This window comes from Callospermophilus lateralis, chromosome 3 (assembly GCF_048772815.1).
Source record: "Callospermophilus lateralis isolate mCalLat2 chromosome 3, mCalLat2.hap1, whole genome shotgun sequence".
In the NCBI taxonomy this organism is placed as follows: domain Eukaryota; kingdom Metazoa; phylum Chordata; class Mammalia; order Rodentia; family Sciuridae; genus Callospermophilus; species Callospermophilus lateralis.
Genome location: NC_135307.1, coordinates 195322207 through 195340298, shown reverse-complemented (window position 1 = coordinate 195340298; position 18092 = coordinate 195322207). Strand labels below are relative to the sequence as shown.

The window sequence follows — 18092 nt, the reverse complement described above, 5'->3', positions numbered from 1 at the left end:
CAACCCCAGCCCAAATTGTTACCTTTCAATGTGCCTTATTCTGTATCTCCTCTCTTGGGAATCTGGTTACATATAATGACTTTATCATATATCTTGTATATTCTTGTCCCAAATCCCAGTCCAATATTTTAATCTCTTTGCTCTTCATTCTGAATATTTCTTATAATATAGCTTTATTTCACTAATTTTCACTTCATCGGCAACTAATTTGCTATTAAACCCATCTATTTGTTCTTAATCTCATTATAGACTTATTATTTTTAGAATGGTTCTTTTTTTGAAATTTTCTGTGACTGTACTCATCTCTCACCCCAGTTTCCAATTCTCTGCTGAAATTATCAATCTTGTTTTGTAATCTTTACATGGGTAATCAGTTATTTTAAAATGTTTGGGTAATACCATCTGGTGGTTCTGTGGGTCTTTTTCTTTTCAATAGTTCAGCTATTTCTCACTTTTTAATAAATTCAAAAGTCTATATACTGCTATTGTTGCTTCCTATAGGTTTTCATATGAAGACATTTGCTTATCCACTAATATATTTTTGTGATTTGTATCTTTTTATATCTGGACTATTCAAATATATATATAAAATATATTAGTTTTCAAATATCTAATACTTTGAAGCTACCTTTGTATCTAATTCCTGATTTACTGCATTATGATCAGAGAGCCAAGTATTGTGTTGATTATTTTGCATGCTTTTGTCTGTTTGCTTTGATAACTTTGCATGCTTTTGTCTGTTTGCTTTGATAACTTAAGATTTTCTCATTTATTCTTATAAATGTCATCACAGTTTGTCTAGGTGTTCTTTTTATTGATCTTCTTGGGACTTAGTGGACATTTTCAACTTGGATTTTAGTTATTGAAAGTTCTTGGCTATTAGCTGTTACTCCCTTCCTAATTTTTCTGGATTTGTTAATTTCTAGAACTCTTACTGTATACCTATTGGAGTAACTGAATCTCTCTTTTATTTTTCAACTTTTTCTAATATGTATTTTATCATTTCTTTATAATATTCTGGGTTATTTCCTCAACCTGATCTTTATCTATCAAGAAAAAGAGCTGCTTCCTAAGCTCTCAGGTCTGTATAACAGTGGCAGTGGGTGCTCAGTGCTCTCTAGCTTCCTTTACTTCTCTGTGATTCTTCATTAATCAGTACTTCCAATGTTTATTTCTTATCTCCACATTTGAGTATACTTTTCTCTATTTTTCATATTTTCTACCTATGAAGCAAGATTGTGTATGTGAATATATAGATATAATCATAAATGCAAAGTTATTTTTCACATGAATGGCATTTCACTGTATGTTATTTGCCAACATTTTAAGCCATTTAAAATTGTTTTATAGAAGATATCCTCCTAAAGGCTAGTATTGTGGCTCAGCAGTGGAGCGCTCTCCTAGCACCACATAAAAATAAATAAATAAAGATATTGTGTCCAACTACAACTAAAAAATAAATATTTTTTAAAAAAGAAGATATTCTTCTGGTTGATTTTATTTAACTGTTCAAACAATGATTATCATATACCAAAATCCATTATTCCTTACTTTGCCTACCATTTTCACTTTCTATCTAAATGCTTTTGAAATTTTGCCACTCAAGTGCTTCTATAAAATAATAATAGAATAATTCTATTCTATAAAATAATTCACTATAACCAATTTCTTATGCAAATGAAGCAATTATTTCCCTAGGGATCAGTTTCCCCCTTTAATTAATCTTAATTCATTTAGAAATACAAGAGATTTTTGCTTGGTTTTATAACCATGCCTTTCCAATGTCTCATGTGTCTTTTGTGGCCTTCAATTTTTCTACTGCTGTGCCACAAAAAAGTAAACTGACTAATTACTCTTGTTTTATGAAATCATAATTATATAGTCCTCATGGTTTAATTAACTGCCTCTCTGTGTTGGATTTTTTGCTGATTCTGATACAAAGCTCTTCACAATATAGGTTATTAAAATTATTTTAGTCACAATTTCTAAAAAATATGCTATTATTTTCTCTTCTGAGCCGACCTCCAGATGCCATTGAAGATGTTAAGATACTTTTGTTGAGTTGGCAGGTGGTGTGTCATACAACTCTGCTATTTTCTGTTTCTATTCCCCTTTGAAGGGAAAATATGATTAGGTTATTTTCTAGATAAAAAGTGTTTATTGTATAGAGCATGCTGAGATGTTCTTGCTAGGTACACAGACACCAATATATCATATTTTAAAAATTTTCTGTAATTATTAAAATTATATGGTAAAAAAGAGCATAATCAATGAAAGTTATTATACACTAATACTCTCAGAAACACCACTGACACACATTAATTTTCAGCTGCTTTTTCCGTAAAAGATAGACAAAATTCTTCCTCACATTCTACAAAATGAAACATCATATTAGGTTTTGAGTATGACTATAGCAGTGATCTATGTTTTTTTCTCCATTGCCAGCATCATTAATCCCATAGTGCTCAGGAAAGGAAAAATAAATAACCTTTGACTTTCTCCTTTTTAAAAACTCCCTAAATAGGATTGTTTGAAGTAGCATCATCTATTTTTGGTCCTTTTTTCAGGAGCATTGAATCTTACTTTAGAACCTGGGGAATGCATCCCCTTAAACATTCATTTTTGGTGGTCATTTGTATGTGCATCCCATGTCTTAAGGGGTCCACTTTACTTTGGGAAAGTGATACTCTCTACTTGATTTGGGCATTTGGCCAGAAACTAAGGTTCTCTTTTTTCTGAACATTCTCTTTCACATATAAAATGTACTTGGGTTACCTTCTCCTCACTCTTCCTTGTATATTTGTATGTTCTAATCAGTCTTGTTCTTAATGTATTTGCGTGTTCTTTCTTCCTGAATAATTTATTATTAGCCTAAATTTCATTCAAATATTAATACAAGAATATTTTTTCTTCTCATTCCCCAATGTAGAACAATATAGTAGGAATCACTGGTGAAGAAGACCTAGGTTTCTTTTACTAACTAGCTTTGTGACCTTTTGGCAGGACTCTTTGACATTAATTTAAATAATCTATTTTTAAAAAGAATTTGAGTAAATGATCTTTAAACTTTTCTCTAGAAATGTTTTTGACTAGAGATATAATTTGATAAATATGAAAATATCCTCTGAGGAACTTAAACTGTATTTACTGCCTTTGGTATAAGTAGCATGTATGAAAAATATCTAGTGAGGAATGTAAACTATATTTATTGCCTTTGCTATAAGTAGCGATATTCATTTATGCATGTTAAGATTATTAAACTATAAACACATGAAACAGATTATAAGGCACAGAAAATATTTTCTTTTATAGGTATTTGCTTTCTCCTGCTGTTTTTAAACAAAGACAAAAATGCCAATACGACCAGATCTTCAGGTATGTAGTCCTGGAGAACAGAAGGAAGTCTTTTAATTCCTAAAATCATTTTTCATGTAATTGTACATATTCAGTACTATAATCTCAGTCAATCTTCATTCTCTCGCTCTCTCTCCCTCCCTCCATCTCTCTCACTACCCCCACCCCCCCATCCCCCCATACTAGGAATTGAACAACTTGGGGCTCTCAGCCACTGAGCCACAGCCACAGCCATTTTTTTTTCTTTTTTTCATTTTGAGACAGGGCCTCACCAAGTTGCTAAAGCTGGTCTGGAACTTGAAATTCTCCTGCTTTAGCCTCCCAAGCCACTGGGATTATAGCGTGTAAGATGCTACACCCAGTTTTAGTGCTATAATCTTTAGCAGTATCTAAGCTTCCATGTTTTTATGAAATGGTTAGAGTAGATCAATTTACATAAATATTTCCTTTCATTCATTTAATAGATATGTTTTCAAAATCATATTAAAATGTAGAATATTAAAGATAATGATTCTTTATACATATACCTTTAACTTACACACTAATTTAAGTCATAGTATTATGCCTGGATATTTTTATATCAACTTTTTAAACTTTTAGTTTTAAGTTTTAATAAAATCTATTTAAATTGTATATGATTCAACATCAAGTCTGCTTAGTGGTCAGCTTGAAGTATGAAAACTCATTACTGAAATTGTACTAAATAGCAGGGAAGGCAAGTTTTGTAAACGTTATAAATATTACATAAGAGTACTATTTAAATTATATTGATTGGTATAGTTTTTAAAAGGTGTTTTTGCCTATCTTTATGCAGTTTTCTTTACTATTTAAATCACACTAAGAACTTGGTAGTCAGATATGCTAATTTTATCTATGGTATTAAAATATTATAAAAAAGTTGATTTCACTTTTTTCATCAAGTTTTCATTGTGTCCAGTATAATAATGGTGACTCTAACAATAAAAGATTAATTTGGCCATATTTGTGAAATATTTTTCTTACCTAAAATTTTCTTAACAGATAAAGTTAATCTCTCAGTTACTTCAGATTTAATAGTGGGTAGGTTTTTTAAAAATTGAATTATTAGTTTGTTTGAGAGGTTTTGTGTAAAAATAATTCTCAAATTACTAGAATGCATAAGGGAACTATTTTGGTTTTGATTTATATATGTGCCATTAACTGTATTTCTCTAGCAGTTGGAAAAGTGCATTGATGATGCTTTAAGAAAAAATGATTTCAAACCTTTGAAAACACTTTTACAAATTGATATATGTGAAGATGTGAAGATTAAATGTAGTAAACAGTTTTTCCACAAGTTGGATGACCTTATATGCAGGGTAAATATTAATTTTTGCTTAAAGTTGTTAAAATTGTTAATTTTTATTTTCTAGGAAGTACACCATTAGAAAAAAATGAAGAAGCTTGGGAAAGATTGCTTGCAATTATATAGATAAATGTTTATTTTACCATTTGCTTTTTTATTTTTCATTTGAGGAGTTTTAACATTGAACTCTTACCATTAGTAAATATTATGCAGTTTATGTAGTTTTCTTTACTATTTAAGTCCCACTAAGAACTTAGTAGTCAGATATGCTGGGTTTTTTGTATCTTGTGTAAAAGTATTATTTTAATAATACGTTTTAACGTTGACTTCAATTTTTTCATCAAATTTTTATTGTGTCAGCATAATCATGGGGGGTAATAAAACACTGTTTACCTGTTTTTAGTTTTTAGTTTAAACAACTTGATATTTTTTTAATAAACTTAAAAGCATGCTTTTATTTATGTTTTAGTTGTGAATAGACCTTTATTTTATTTATTCAGTGCTGAGAATTGAACCCATTGCCTCAGACATGCAAGGCAAATGCTTTACCATTGAGTACAACCCCAGCCCTGATCAGTGCGTTTTTAATGTGACACAGTGCTTGGTACTTTCAGAAATAAAGATGATGGTAATGGTTATCTTTCAGCATTTGTGAGGATTAGAACTATAAGTATAATGCTCCTGGCACAATTCCTATTCTATACTATTTTGTTTTTATAGAAGTTTAAATGTATACTTTTCATTTCAGGAACTTAATAAAAAGAATATCCAAACTGCCTCAACCATTTTAGTTTCTATTGGAAGATGTGGCAAAAATATCAGCATATTGGGACAAGCTGGGCTTCAAACCATGATAAAACAAGGACTAGTTCAAAAGATAAGTATAGAATATGTAAAATATGCATGTAAGGGAAGTATAAAAGATGTACTTTTTATTAACATGGTCCCAACTGTCAAAAAATAAATTTGGGAGATTTCTGCAAAATTTTGAAAATAAATATTTTTAAACCTTGTGATATATGCTACAAAAGTAAAGATCACAAGGAGATTGTAGGAAAGCTCCTTGATAATCATGTGAATTTAAGGTCTGTGGTCTCCCTTTGACCTTTATTTTTTATTTAACTGTTCTTAGTCGCTAACTTCATTTTTGTTTTTATATTGTTTACTGACCGTCTCCTATTCCAATATTTAGGATATTATTGTCTTTATATCGATTACTGTATAACCAGTATCTTGGACGGTGCCTGGAAAGTAGTATGTACTCAAGTATCTAAATTAATTGACTAAAGTAAAATAGTGCTGAAACTTTTCATTTAGTAATGATACCAAAATAATCTACATTGCAATGATAATTTATTTTCATATACTCTAACAAATGTACCTGGACTAGGAATTTGAAGGGGGAAATAAAGATCTTCTACCTAGACTTAGATTAGATTCATCCATTCCCATCTTATAGTGAGTTAACCAAAAAACAAAAATGAAGAAGATGTTTAGAAGCATGAACTTATTTTGATACAGTACTGAAATTTTTATTTTTAATGTCTCTTTTTGCCTACGTTTACTATCTATACAAATAAAAATACATTTTCAAACTTATTAAAATGGAATTCAAATGAACTAATATGTATAATTCCTGTTTTTTTTTTTCTACATGGTTACCTGGTTTGAAAAATCCAGAGAGATTATTCTCAGTCGAGGAAATTCAAAAGATGAAGCTGTTATAAATATGATAGAAGACTTATTTGATCTTTTGATGGTAAAAATCACATTGATTAACTGATGTTATAAAGCATGTGTTTATTTAGAAAATCATTTGTGTTCTCTATTCAAGAGTCAATAACAGATTGATTAATTATTTGGTTGGATTAGTCTGTTTAGATTGCAAAAAGTATTTCTATTGGTTTATCTGATTCAATGGTTCATTAATAAAATTTAATTATGCTATGAATTAAAATATAAATTGCCATTTTTAATACCATTTTAATGATTTATATTAGAAGATTATAATAAATTATACATTAAATATTATTCACTTTTTTTTAGGTCATACATGACATCAATGATGAAGGTAAAATAAACATTTCTGCTGCAACAATGACTTACTGTTAGTTTTAGTATAATTTTGCAAGTTTTAGTATAATTTTGCAATTCATGTAGTATGTCCTAATGTTAGAAACTTTTTATCTAGAAGGGATCAAAAAGATAATAAAACTTTGGATGTTGTAGGCCAAGAGAAAAAAATGAGAATATTATGTAGATACTTATATAATAACAAAGAAAACAAATGTCTGCAAATGTTTTATTAATATAATTGAGAATAAAATAATTGAATTTTTTGTAGTACGTAGATCTACTAATGAGAAGGATAGCATTCTTTTTTTGAGGAGGGTAACATTTCACTACTGTTTAAAGTTAGTGTGCCCTATTTTCAAAATTGATTACATATATTCATTTGCTAATGTTTACCTTCAGGAAATTTATGTATGTCAAATTAGAAAAATGTCTTTTCAAGCAGAATATATAAGTTCATAAGCATGATCTCAATTGAACATGTTCATTACTTAGAACTCATTAACAGAATTCTGTTATGTTATTTTTTAAATATTTGCCTTTTAAAATGTCATTGCATTATAGATAATCACTTCCAATTGAAGGCTATTGGGAAGCACCAGAGTTGCACCTATTAAAAGGACTTTGAAATAGGGAAATTTCCTTTGAATTCATATTAAGGTCCAAAAACACGGGTGGACCTATAGTTACAGTGTGGAAAAAAATATGCCCTATAAATTTGTGTGGGAATGGAGATGTTGCTTTTTCTCATAACTTATAATAGTTTAGGAAATGTATAAGGTAGTATAATCCAGAGAGATTATACTACCTTATAGTATACTTGCCACTGACAACTTTAGTTATCATTAAAACATCTTTATTGCAGTGTAAATTCATCATGAGCACTATTTGTCTTATAATTTAGGGCTCAATTCATTAAGCAGCATTTTCAACTCTACAATCAAAGCTAGTTATCAAGAGATGTTCAGTAGTCAGTAATAGTTAAAGATAATTCTATTCAGAAAAAGTTTAGTCTTGGTCCTGAGTCTCAAGAGTCACAATAAAGCTTTGCCACTATTAAGCCATGGATTGCTGTGTTGTAGGGCAAGTAGCGTACTTGGTTACTATTTCTAACAAAAATTCACATAACTGACAATGGCTGACTAAGATAAGAGAATGAAGTTCACCTTTGGCACTGGTTCAATAAAACATGACATTCATATGTCGGCTGTAGGTACCTGCTTATATGTAAATGTAGCCATACAAAAACAGTGGGTTGGACTTAGTTGGTGTGCCATAATTTGCCAACCCTTGATCTTATAGAATCAAGAGAATGCAGAACATGCCCTTTCACTTGTGACTAGCAAGTGTCTTGTGAGAAGCAGTCAGATCAAAGTTATTTTCTCTCTCTATTTTTATTGGTTGAGTAAGACTGCCCCAGGATGCCAGTTGAGTCTGGTCAATAATTTATAAATACAGCTATTATCTTCAAAGCCAAAAAGTTTTAAATTAATTGTGGTCAATTTAAATAATAATTAACACTGCCTTTTCATTGATTTGATTTTCTTACAATTAACATAACAACCTCATCTAAATTCTTTTAAGTTTTTAGGGGAGGAAAAAGCCCTAAAGCATCAGCAATTATATAATTGATTTTTGAAAGTAAATTGTCATATCTTTTTATCTCAGTATATTTTATCTTCTAGTTACTTTGGAAAGTTATCCATTTTTTGTTGCCGTATTTCTGTAGTTATTTTTAAAGTTTACATTATGAAACACAGCATAGCAAATTCCTGAAATGAGAAGTTGGATATGAGCTTATTTCATGCTTTAGATGCCCTTCTTCAGAATTACACTAATACATCCTTCCCACTAATTGATGTAAGAAAAAAACTGCCTTTATAAAGGATTTACAATTAACATTTATCAACAATTTAACACTTTTATTCAGGTAAACAGCAAGTTGTAGAAAGTTTCGTACCTCGAATTTGTGCCCTGGTTATTGACTCAAGAGTGAATATTTGTATTCAGCAGGAGGTAAAGTCGCATTTGATTGTCTTTTAATCCTAAGAATTTCCAAGTAAAGAAATCTTACACTAATTCATCAAATTAAAGATTTATTTCATTTTAAACTAAATTAACTTTTGGAGTGTATTTATATTGACTTAATCCATTGCCTGGTATATTTCCCAAATGTAAAAAATTCATAACCATATGGATTTATATATACATATAGTCATGCTAAAATAAATTATGTTATCAAGATATTGGGATCATTAAATATATGAATGCCAAAATAACTTATATTTGTGTCTATTTACATACATATACCATAAGAACAAAATTAATAAGGTAATTTTTTTTTGTTTCCATAGAACTTACAATAGAATAATTGCCGTTTTGCAAAGGGTATAAATGCTTTAAGTACAGGAGTCATGTTATATTCTATTTTTAATATCTATGATTTGTCATTTTGTATTTAATTTTTCATATATTCTTTCTTTTATTCTGTTCCATTCCCTGTATAAAATGCAGTGATTAAGATAAAAAACTTCTGAGTTTATGTGCCTATTTATATATATAGTTAATGTTTTACTGAGTATAAAGTTAATTCTTTTTTTTTCTTTTCTAGACCTTAAAAAAAATGAATGCCATGCTTGACAAAATGCCTCAAGATGCAAGGAAAATACTTTCTAACCAAGAAATGTTAACACTCATGTAATAATTTGTACTATATTGCTTTTATTAGTTGTTCAAGTCAAGAATTTAAAGAATGTTTTATAAGGCAATAAGGCAACCACGAGCTTGCATTAAATAATTGAAACATACAAACTTTGTAGGTTTAATATATGCATGAATTTTCTGCAAAAGTCATTTATACTAGCCAATTATAAATTTTACTGAATCCCCCAAAACATGTAGGCTTTCTGTTTAATTAATACTAGTTCCTATTATTTTAATTTACAGGAGTAGTATGGGTGAAAGAATTTTAGATGCTGGAGGCAAGTATATCTTTTAAGATTTGAAATAATTTCAAATTTATAAATAATATTTAGTATATTTAATTAAATATTAGCATAATGTGATATATGAAGGAATTATAAACTCTTTATATATAATCATGCATTTTAAATTACTTTAGTATAAACAAATTCAAAAGTGTCTTTGGGACACAGATAATTTGTCATTAGATAAATATAATTTATGCCTAATGGTAATTTATGAATAATAGTTGTTTTCTAATAGTTTTGAATTACTTATGATAAACAATTCCTCAAATGGTATTTTGTGAAATTAGAAGGTCTAATATTCCTGGGATAAATAAACTTTTTTAAACAGTATCTTTACTAAAAGAATCTAAATTTTATTTCCAAAGTTTCCTATGAGCAAATTTTGATGTAGTTATTTACTGATTTACATAGAGTAAAACAAGGTTTAAAGTACCATGGGTTAATTATAAACATTATGTCGAAGAAAAGGAAAACAAAATTCTGTGATTCATATACTATGTTCTGCAGTTTACAACTCTAGTAAAAATAGTGAAACAGCAGAATCTGAATATGTAGATGTTTCTTCTAAATACTTTTTAAAATTTTACTCTTTTATCAGTGATCTTGTTTTTTAAAAAATTGGACGGTTTAATTATTATAATGATAAAATGTATCTAACCCAAATAAGGAAAGTAGCAAAAGATGAATAAACTATATCAGCATTTTCTTATTTCTCTTTCTGTTTCTAAAGCCTTTGAAAATGTATGTAGTTTTATAAATTAATTTTTGTAATTTCAAATCATACATTAATTTACAATTTTTTTCTAGATTATGACTTTCAGGTGGGCATTGTGGAAGCTTTATGTAGAATGACCACAGAAAAACAAAGACAAGAACTGGCATGTCAGTGGTTTTCAATGGATTTTATTGCTAATGCATTTAAAGGAATTAAAGACTCTGAATTTGAAACAGTAAGTCGAATAAAAGAAATAGAAATAAGCAAATGTTTTTGTTTGATTATGATTTTTAAAAAAGTCTTTCTCTTTTTAAAATTAGGATTGCAGGATATTTCTCAACCTTGTAAATGGCATGCTTGGAGATAAGAGAAGGTAAACTCAAAGCAACCATTTACTGATAAATAGAGCTCAAGAGGGAACATCTAGTGTTAAACCTTTATTAATATAACTTTATTCTTTTATATTTGAGTATGTAGTGAACTTGGGTATTTAATTTAAAACAATATTTTATATAACATCATTTAGTAATTACTACACCAGTAATCTGAAATAATCCTTTGCTGACCTTGTTTAGCTTTCTACTTTGTGAAGAAAAAGTGCTTTCCTATTTAATTCATATTAATCATTTTGTGCCTCCAAATTTCATAGTTTTTCAGAGTTGCATAGACATTATTACTTAGTGTTTGAGGAATAATAAAAATCTAAGTATATATTTCTTAAACTGCCTACTTCATCTACATACTAGCATGAAAGTATGAAGCAAAGACATCATCTCATTACTTTATAATTGACATATTGTTTAATCACAAGCATGAGCATGAGAAAATACGTAAGAAATTTTAAAAAGTTTTATAATGATAAAACAGTAGTATTTGTAATGCCTGATTTCTTAATTGATGTCTCGGATGAATTAGTTTGTATTTACTCACTAAGGAAATGAAAAATACAGTGAGGGTTAAATGCAAGAAGTCATATTACCTGGATCTAAATTGTAAGTTCACACCTTCATTGTGTGTGTGTGTGTGTGTGTGTGTGTGTGTATACATATATGTATGAATATGTATACACACATCACATACCCCTCCACACACAAATTATTTAACTATACTCCCTCAGTTTGCCTTAGCTATAAGAATGCTGATAATACCTATCTTGTGTTTGTTGTGAATATTAAGTGGTATAATATGTTAAGTGTATAAAACAGTATTTGACCATGAAAGAAAACTGTAAGAAGTTATTTTTTTACTATCAGAATTATTTACTTAACTTTTACTATGGAACTTTTGTTGTATTAGTGTAGTGTAAGCAAACTTAGGAATTTATGCTCATATTTGATAGTAAACACAAAATATTTGATATAGTCACTTTATGAAACTAGTAGGTACAGTAGTATCCTCAAAGTAATATGCTTTTCTTTTCCCAAACAAATTTCCATTAAACACTGGTGTTATAGGGTGATAGACAGGATTTCATTTAAAATGTTATGACCACTGACTGATTTCCCTTTGATTCTAGGCATGAGTTTATGACTGGAGAAGATTAAGCTGTGAAGGTTTATTAACTTTTTAAACCACTTTCTATTTCAGGGTCTTTACATTTCCTTGTTTGTCAGCATTTCTTGATAAATATGAGGTAAATTTGAAATTTAAAACATGTTGTTTTAATTTTGAATTAATTTTGGAAAGTCAAATAAATTACGGGATTTGATACAAGAAATTAATAAGCTGGTTTAGTATTTTATATGACAGTGACACCAGGAAAAATTCTGTGAAAATACAGCGCATGTGTAGCTATAACTCTACACATTTTCTCCTGTTTCTTTAATCAAGCCCATTATTTATCATTCACAAATATATTCAAACTAATATTTTCAACCTCTGTTAGTACTTGAGTATTTGTAACTTCCTGAAGCAGGTTAATTTCTGTATAAAATATTGAACTAGGATTTTCTTTGATTCTTTATAAATTAATCTGTTATACTCGCTGTTCTGTTCTCTTATTTCCCCTTCAAACTATACTCTTCTTTCTTTCCTTCAGAAAGAATTCAGAGAACACTTTTTCTTTTTTATGGAATATAGTGTTGCTGGATTCAATTAGTTAAAAAGCCAATTAAGATAATAATTCAACCATGGATATAATAATTTTATGTTGTTATTTTATAAATATAGTATATACTAGTTTTATGTTCATTTTATTAGCTGCAAATACCATCAGATGAAAAACTTGAGGAATTTTGGATTGATTTTAATCTTGGGAGCCAGACTCTATCATTTTACATTGCTGGAGATAATGATGTAAGCTTTATTTCTCTTGTATTATTCTGTATTTGTATGTATGTATAAAAATTTTTATATGTACTTTTAAGAATCTACTTTAAGAATTTCTATTTTTCTGGCTATTCCTTTAATATATTTCAGTGTTAGCCCTTGTAGTTTTGAGTAACATAGTAACCTACCAAGCTTATTAGAAATGAATTTTTTTCTGATGTTTTATTGTAACAGGAAAATTAATCCTAAATTTTAATACTAAATTTAACATACACCTTTCAGAAATAAATTATGTTAATGCAAAATTGTACATTCACATGAATAAAGTCAGTTGACTCTGGAAGAGACAGCAGAGAGGCAAGGGAGTATAACTCAGTGGCAGAGTGTGTGCTTAATTTGTGTTCAATCCCTAGCACAACATTATTAAAAAAGAAAAAGTAACTACTCAAATACAGAGGCATTCTGTTAAAATTAACTTTAACAGATGGCAATAAAAAGAGTCTTATTCATTCATAAAATGTTCTCTTTGAAACAGTGAGAAATTGATAGGGTAGCATTTGAAAGTGAATTTGCTTAAACCTTCTAGACAGGTGGTGTGTTTTCTACTGATCTTTTTACCTGAAGATAATTCTTGAGCCATTGTTTCTTAACAGATTTCACCTAATATTTGGTACACTAGCATACTTATCTGGAATTGTGTGGTCTCATTACCAAATTCTGATTGAGACTTGATTGACATTAATCTGGTTGTGGCTGGTGATATTATTTTAAGGCTTTTAGTCTGTTTCTTGATAGAATCCTCCTTTTTGTTCCATGTAAACTGAAAGCAAACATTAGCCAAATACCTTAGAATTTCCATATATTTTCACTTTTTTGAATTTTAGAGCACCTTCTTAGAATTCTTAATTAAAACCGAATTCCATTGATTAGCTCTACTTCTCAAGGACAGTGATAGTTTTCATTAGTGTGTTTTTGGGAGTATTTAACTGAATTTTCTTGCAGAAAGTGAAATTTCATTTTGGAGAAGAGAATTTTATTAATTTAATTCTTCCCTCCATTCAGCCTGGTCTAATGAGATTCAGACCATATTATAGTATCATACTATAGTATCATATATGTTAGAGAAATTACTATGCATTTATAAATTATGTTTTAGACACTGATCAAGATGCTGGGGATTCTTCTCTCAAATATATTTTGAATCCTCTCACTTCTGAATTTTTTAGTAGTAGTATGTTACTATTTAAAATAATTTTGTTTATTTGTGGTTTGTTGTCCACTTTCCTCCATAGGATGTAATATTCATGAGATATCAGGGACCTGCTTTTTCTTGTTCATAGCCATTCAAGGGCTCATGTTGACTGCCAGAGCAAATAAGTAAATAAATAGTGAAAGAACTGTATGATATATAATTTAGTGTATATAATGCATGGAGGGTTAGGAAAAATAAAGAAGTGTGGAGCCAAAGAATGATTTTAAGTAAGAGGCAACATTAATTCATTAAATATTATTAAGAACTGAACTATGTATTAGATATGTACTATGCATTAATGTATAAGATATCCCTATGGGGAGAATGTATGTTTAAGGGCCAATATCAGAGGCAGTTTGGGGGCTTTTGAAATAATCCAGGTGAAAAGTTCTAATGGCATGGTTTTGGGAGGTGACAATGAGAATGGATGGATTGTAGAAAAACTGAAGGAGAGGTAGAATTGACAAACTTAGTGATGTGTTTTATAATGAGAATGTTTAATAAAACTTGGTTAACTAGATGGAGATACTGTCATAGGAGGGTAAGTTTTGTAGGGCAAGAATGGGGAGTTCAATTTTGAATGTGTTGATTTGGAGACACTTGGATAGATCTGGTAGGCAGTAGAATATTTTGGTCCCAAGCTCAGGTGCAAGCAGTGATCGCTAAGTAGAGTTATAGAAGCTGTCTTTATATAGATAACAAATAAAACCATAGGATTTATGAGTGTCTGTATGGAAGAATTGTGAAAAATGCATTTTTACAAGATACAAGAATCAGCACAAAGAGAACAAATTAAAAGGGTGTAGTGTTGTGGAAGACTAAGAAAGGAATTTTTATAAGAGAAAATGATAAATACCATGAAATACTCCTGTAAGGTGATAAATACCATGAAATATAAAAACTAGTGACTCACGAAAGAGAAGTTTCACTTAAGTGACGAGAGTTTAGGCATTCCTGGAAAATTGGAATTTTTGTTGAGAAGTCCCAACATCAAATTAAGGGAAAGAGAGCATAATAGTAGGTAGAATAATGTGAACTTAAGGGAAGAGTTTTTCTATTTTTATTTTTTAGGTTCTTTATCTTAAGTATTAGAGATTTTTAAAGGTGATGATGTAAGGCAGATATTCGAGCAGGAGATGTAAGAAGAAATTAAGGTCAAGAGGAAAGCACATAAAATAGATTCAGAGGTGATGATGGAATAAGTTACCACAAAATATTAAAAACTGTTGAAGCTGGGTAAAGGCATAGTTGAGGCTTGTAATACTATGATTTTTACTTCTTAAAAAATCTAGTTTTAAATTCCTATAACTTTTTTTTTAAATGAAGCAGTGAAGGGGTATCTCAATATATGGGTAAGAGTTGCTCTCAAGTTGGTAGATGATAATAATCAGTAGCTATAGAGTGAGGGCTGCCATTGTTAACCAGGAATGAAGATTCTACCAAGGCTGCACTAAAACCTTTCTGTCTCGAATGTCCATCTTAAGGGACTCGGCTTTTATGAAAGAGGAGGTACTTAGGAACCAAAGGCAGGAGATATACTTTGTAGATTAGCTAGCCTATGCTAGTGAGAATAAGTCGGTTTCCCTGGTGTCTTCCCTGGCTAGTAGGTGGCTCCTCAGCTTCTTTCTCTGTAGAAGGAAATCCCAGACACAGAAAAGCAGCTTCCAGGAAGTCACTTTTAATTTTAAAGGGGCTCTGTTTCATCATGTGTCTCAAAATAGCAAGGTTTGTTTTACAGAACTTTGGAGAGAGAGGAGAATACCAATACTTTCCTCCTGACACTGGAGTTTTGAGGTATGGCTGAATTAGTTCCCTAATTGAAGAAGGCTAGAAAGGAAGTGATGCCATTCAGGGATGACCAGTTTCAACTAAGGCAAAGAAGTGAAGAGAATTAATGAAGAGATTGAGGATTTGGAGGAATTTTCATATGTGTCTTCATTTATAAGTATTTTTCTTTAAAGAACAAATAATTAGAACTGTTTTCCTCACAAGATTATTGGAGGATTTATGGTCCCATATTTTTAGGGCTAATATATAATTTGTACTATAACTTTGTAAATTTAGTATCATTTTATTTATACAGATTTTAGTAAAAAACACTTGGACAGGTACACATTATTACTTAGGCTATTTTTCATGTGAGCTCAGTTTTTTAATCCAAGGATAATCAATTAATGAGTATTATGATTTACAACTAGAGATAGGTAGTAGTAGTGCAAACTGAGGAATGACTGTGACTTCACAAAATATTTCAAAGGAAGAAAAAAAAGGATGTGGAAACATTTTTAAAAATCGTAACCTCAAATATTAACAGTCATTCTTTTGGGGGAGTAAGAATAAGAATTTGTAAAATTAGTACCATCATATCATCTATATAACTTAAAAATTGATATTTAAAGATATTTTAAACTAGGAATAAACTACTGTTTATTGTCAAAACTTGTTTTTACATTTAAGGATCATCAGTGGGAAGCAGTCACTGTGCCTGAAGAAAAAGTACAAATGTACAGCATTGAAGGTACATTGAAGTATTGTCATTTATAGTTTTCTTCTTGATTCTTACCTTCTGGAATAGAACTGTATCTTCTTTGGGATAACACAGTAGAATAATGGGAACAAAATTAACATTTTCAGATATTCACATACATAAAGTCATCAAATTTCCTACTCCACATTTCCCTCTAATCACCCAGCTTCTTCCTGTACTTATTCCCTTTTCTATATAGTCTAGAACCCATGATCAATCAGTCTGACCCCTTGCTTGTTGATATTTTTATCTTATTTGCTTGATTAAATCCCAGCATCTAGTTTCTCTACTCCTTTAAGTGGAATTGTGTAATGCTGCTGGATAAAATCATGTAATTTGGCAGACTGGTGTCCTTACAAATTCAGATATTAAGACATATTTCAGTCATTTCAGTGAACATTTAGTGTTCTCTCTTTATGATTTTTATTTGCATCTCCCTAAAGTCCAATGTTGTTGAGTACTTTTCATGAGTAATAATTTTTATTGGAATATCTTTTTTCTTTTTAGTGCATTATAATTCTACATAAGAGTGGGGCTCATTTTGACATATTCATAAGTGCATAAAACAACATTTTAAGTTGTACATATATATATATAAAGCCAGTTGACAAAAACAATAAATAGAAGGAAGACCAGTAAGAGTAGAGGAAATAGAGTAGAAGAAGCAGAAAGAGGGAAGAGAGGAGGGGAAATGGAATTACTAGAGATTGGAATGTAATAAATCATATTACATGCTTGCGTGAATACATCAAAAGGAACTTCATTATTTCATAAAAAATCAAAACATTAAAAATAACAAAAATGAAAAAAATCATGTTTTAATGTATCAGAGTGCTATAGATGTAACAAGAAAAACCTTCAAGCATTTCCCATAGGAACATTTCACCACTCTGTAGACTTAGGAAGAAAAACTCTGCTAGAGCCAAAATATTACCAGCAAATATTTAACTGATCAGTTGGGCCTGGAGTAACAGACAACTCAGAAACTTTACCACTATAGAATGCTATAAATATAGTATGTTACAGAATGCTTATTTTAGTTCTTTTGGGTAAATACCATGGAGTGGGATAGTTAAGTCATACAATGATTTCATCTTTTGAGAAATCTCCATACTGCTTTCCAAAGTGGTTGTACTAATTTGGAGTCCCATCAACAATGCATGAATGTATCTTCCCCCCCACATTCTCACCAGCATTTATTATTTATATTCTTTTGATGATTGCCATCCTAATGGAGTGAGATGAAATCTCAATATTCCATGATTGCTAGGGATGTTGAACATTTTTTGTTTGTTGGTCATTTGCATTTCTTTTGAGAATTGTCTGTAATTATATATACAAGACCCAAAGAAAACTCAACCCAAAGACTTCTAGAGTTGATAAGCAAATTCAGAAAAGTAGCATGATAGAGATTGAAAGAGAAAAATCAGTAGCTTTCCTATATTCAAATAATGAATTTTCTTAGAAGGAAATCAGGAAAACTATTCCATTCAACGCTGCCCCCCTTTAAAAAAAAATAGCTGGGAGTAATCTAACCAAGGAGTTGGAAAACTATAATGAAAACTAGAAAAACCCAAGAAAGAAATTGA

General features: G+C 29.9%; 1 protein-coding gene across 1 annotated transcript in view; it reads left to right on the top strand.

Moving 5' to 3' along the window:
• The first annotated feature begins 3351 nt into the window (after positions 1-3351).
• Positions 3352-18092, top strand: part of Sycp2 (synaptonemal complex protein 2) — a 62760-nt gene continuing 48019 nt past the window's right edge. Inside the window, 13 exon segments of the mRNA XM_076849229.1 lie at positions 3352-3375; positions 4548-4691; positions 5427-5555; positions 6333-6437; positions 6725-6749; positions 8682-8767; positions 9363-9448; positions 9698-9732; positions 10549-10691; positions 10777-10829; positions 12044-12089; positions 12656-12751; positions 16434-16494. Coding sequence (XP_076705344.1) covers positions 3352-3375; positions 4548-4691; positions 5427-5555; positions 6333-6437; positions 6725-6749; positions 8682-8767; positions 9363-9448; positions 9698-9732; positions 10549-10691; positions 10777-10829; positions 12044-12089; positions 12656-12751; positions 16434-16494 — 1033 coding nt within the window.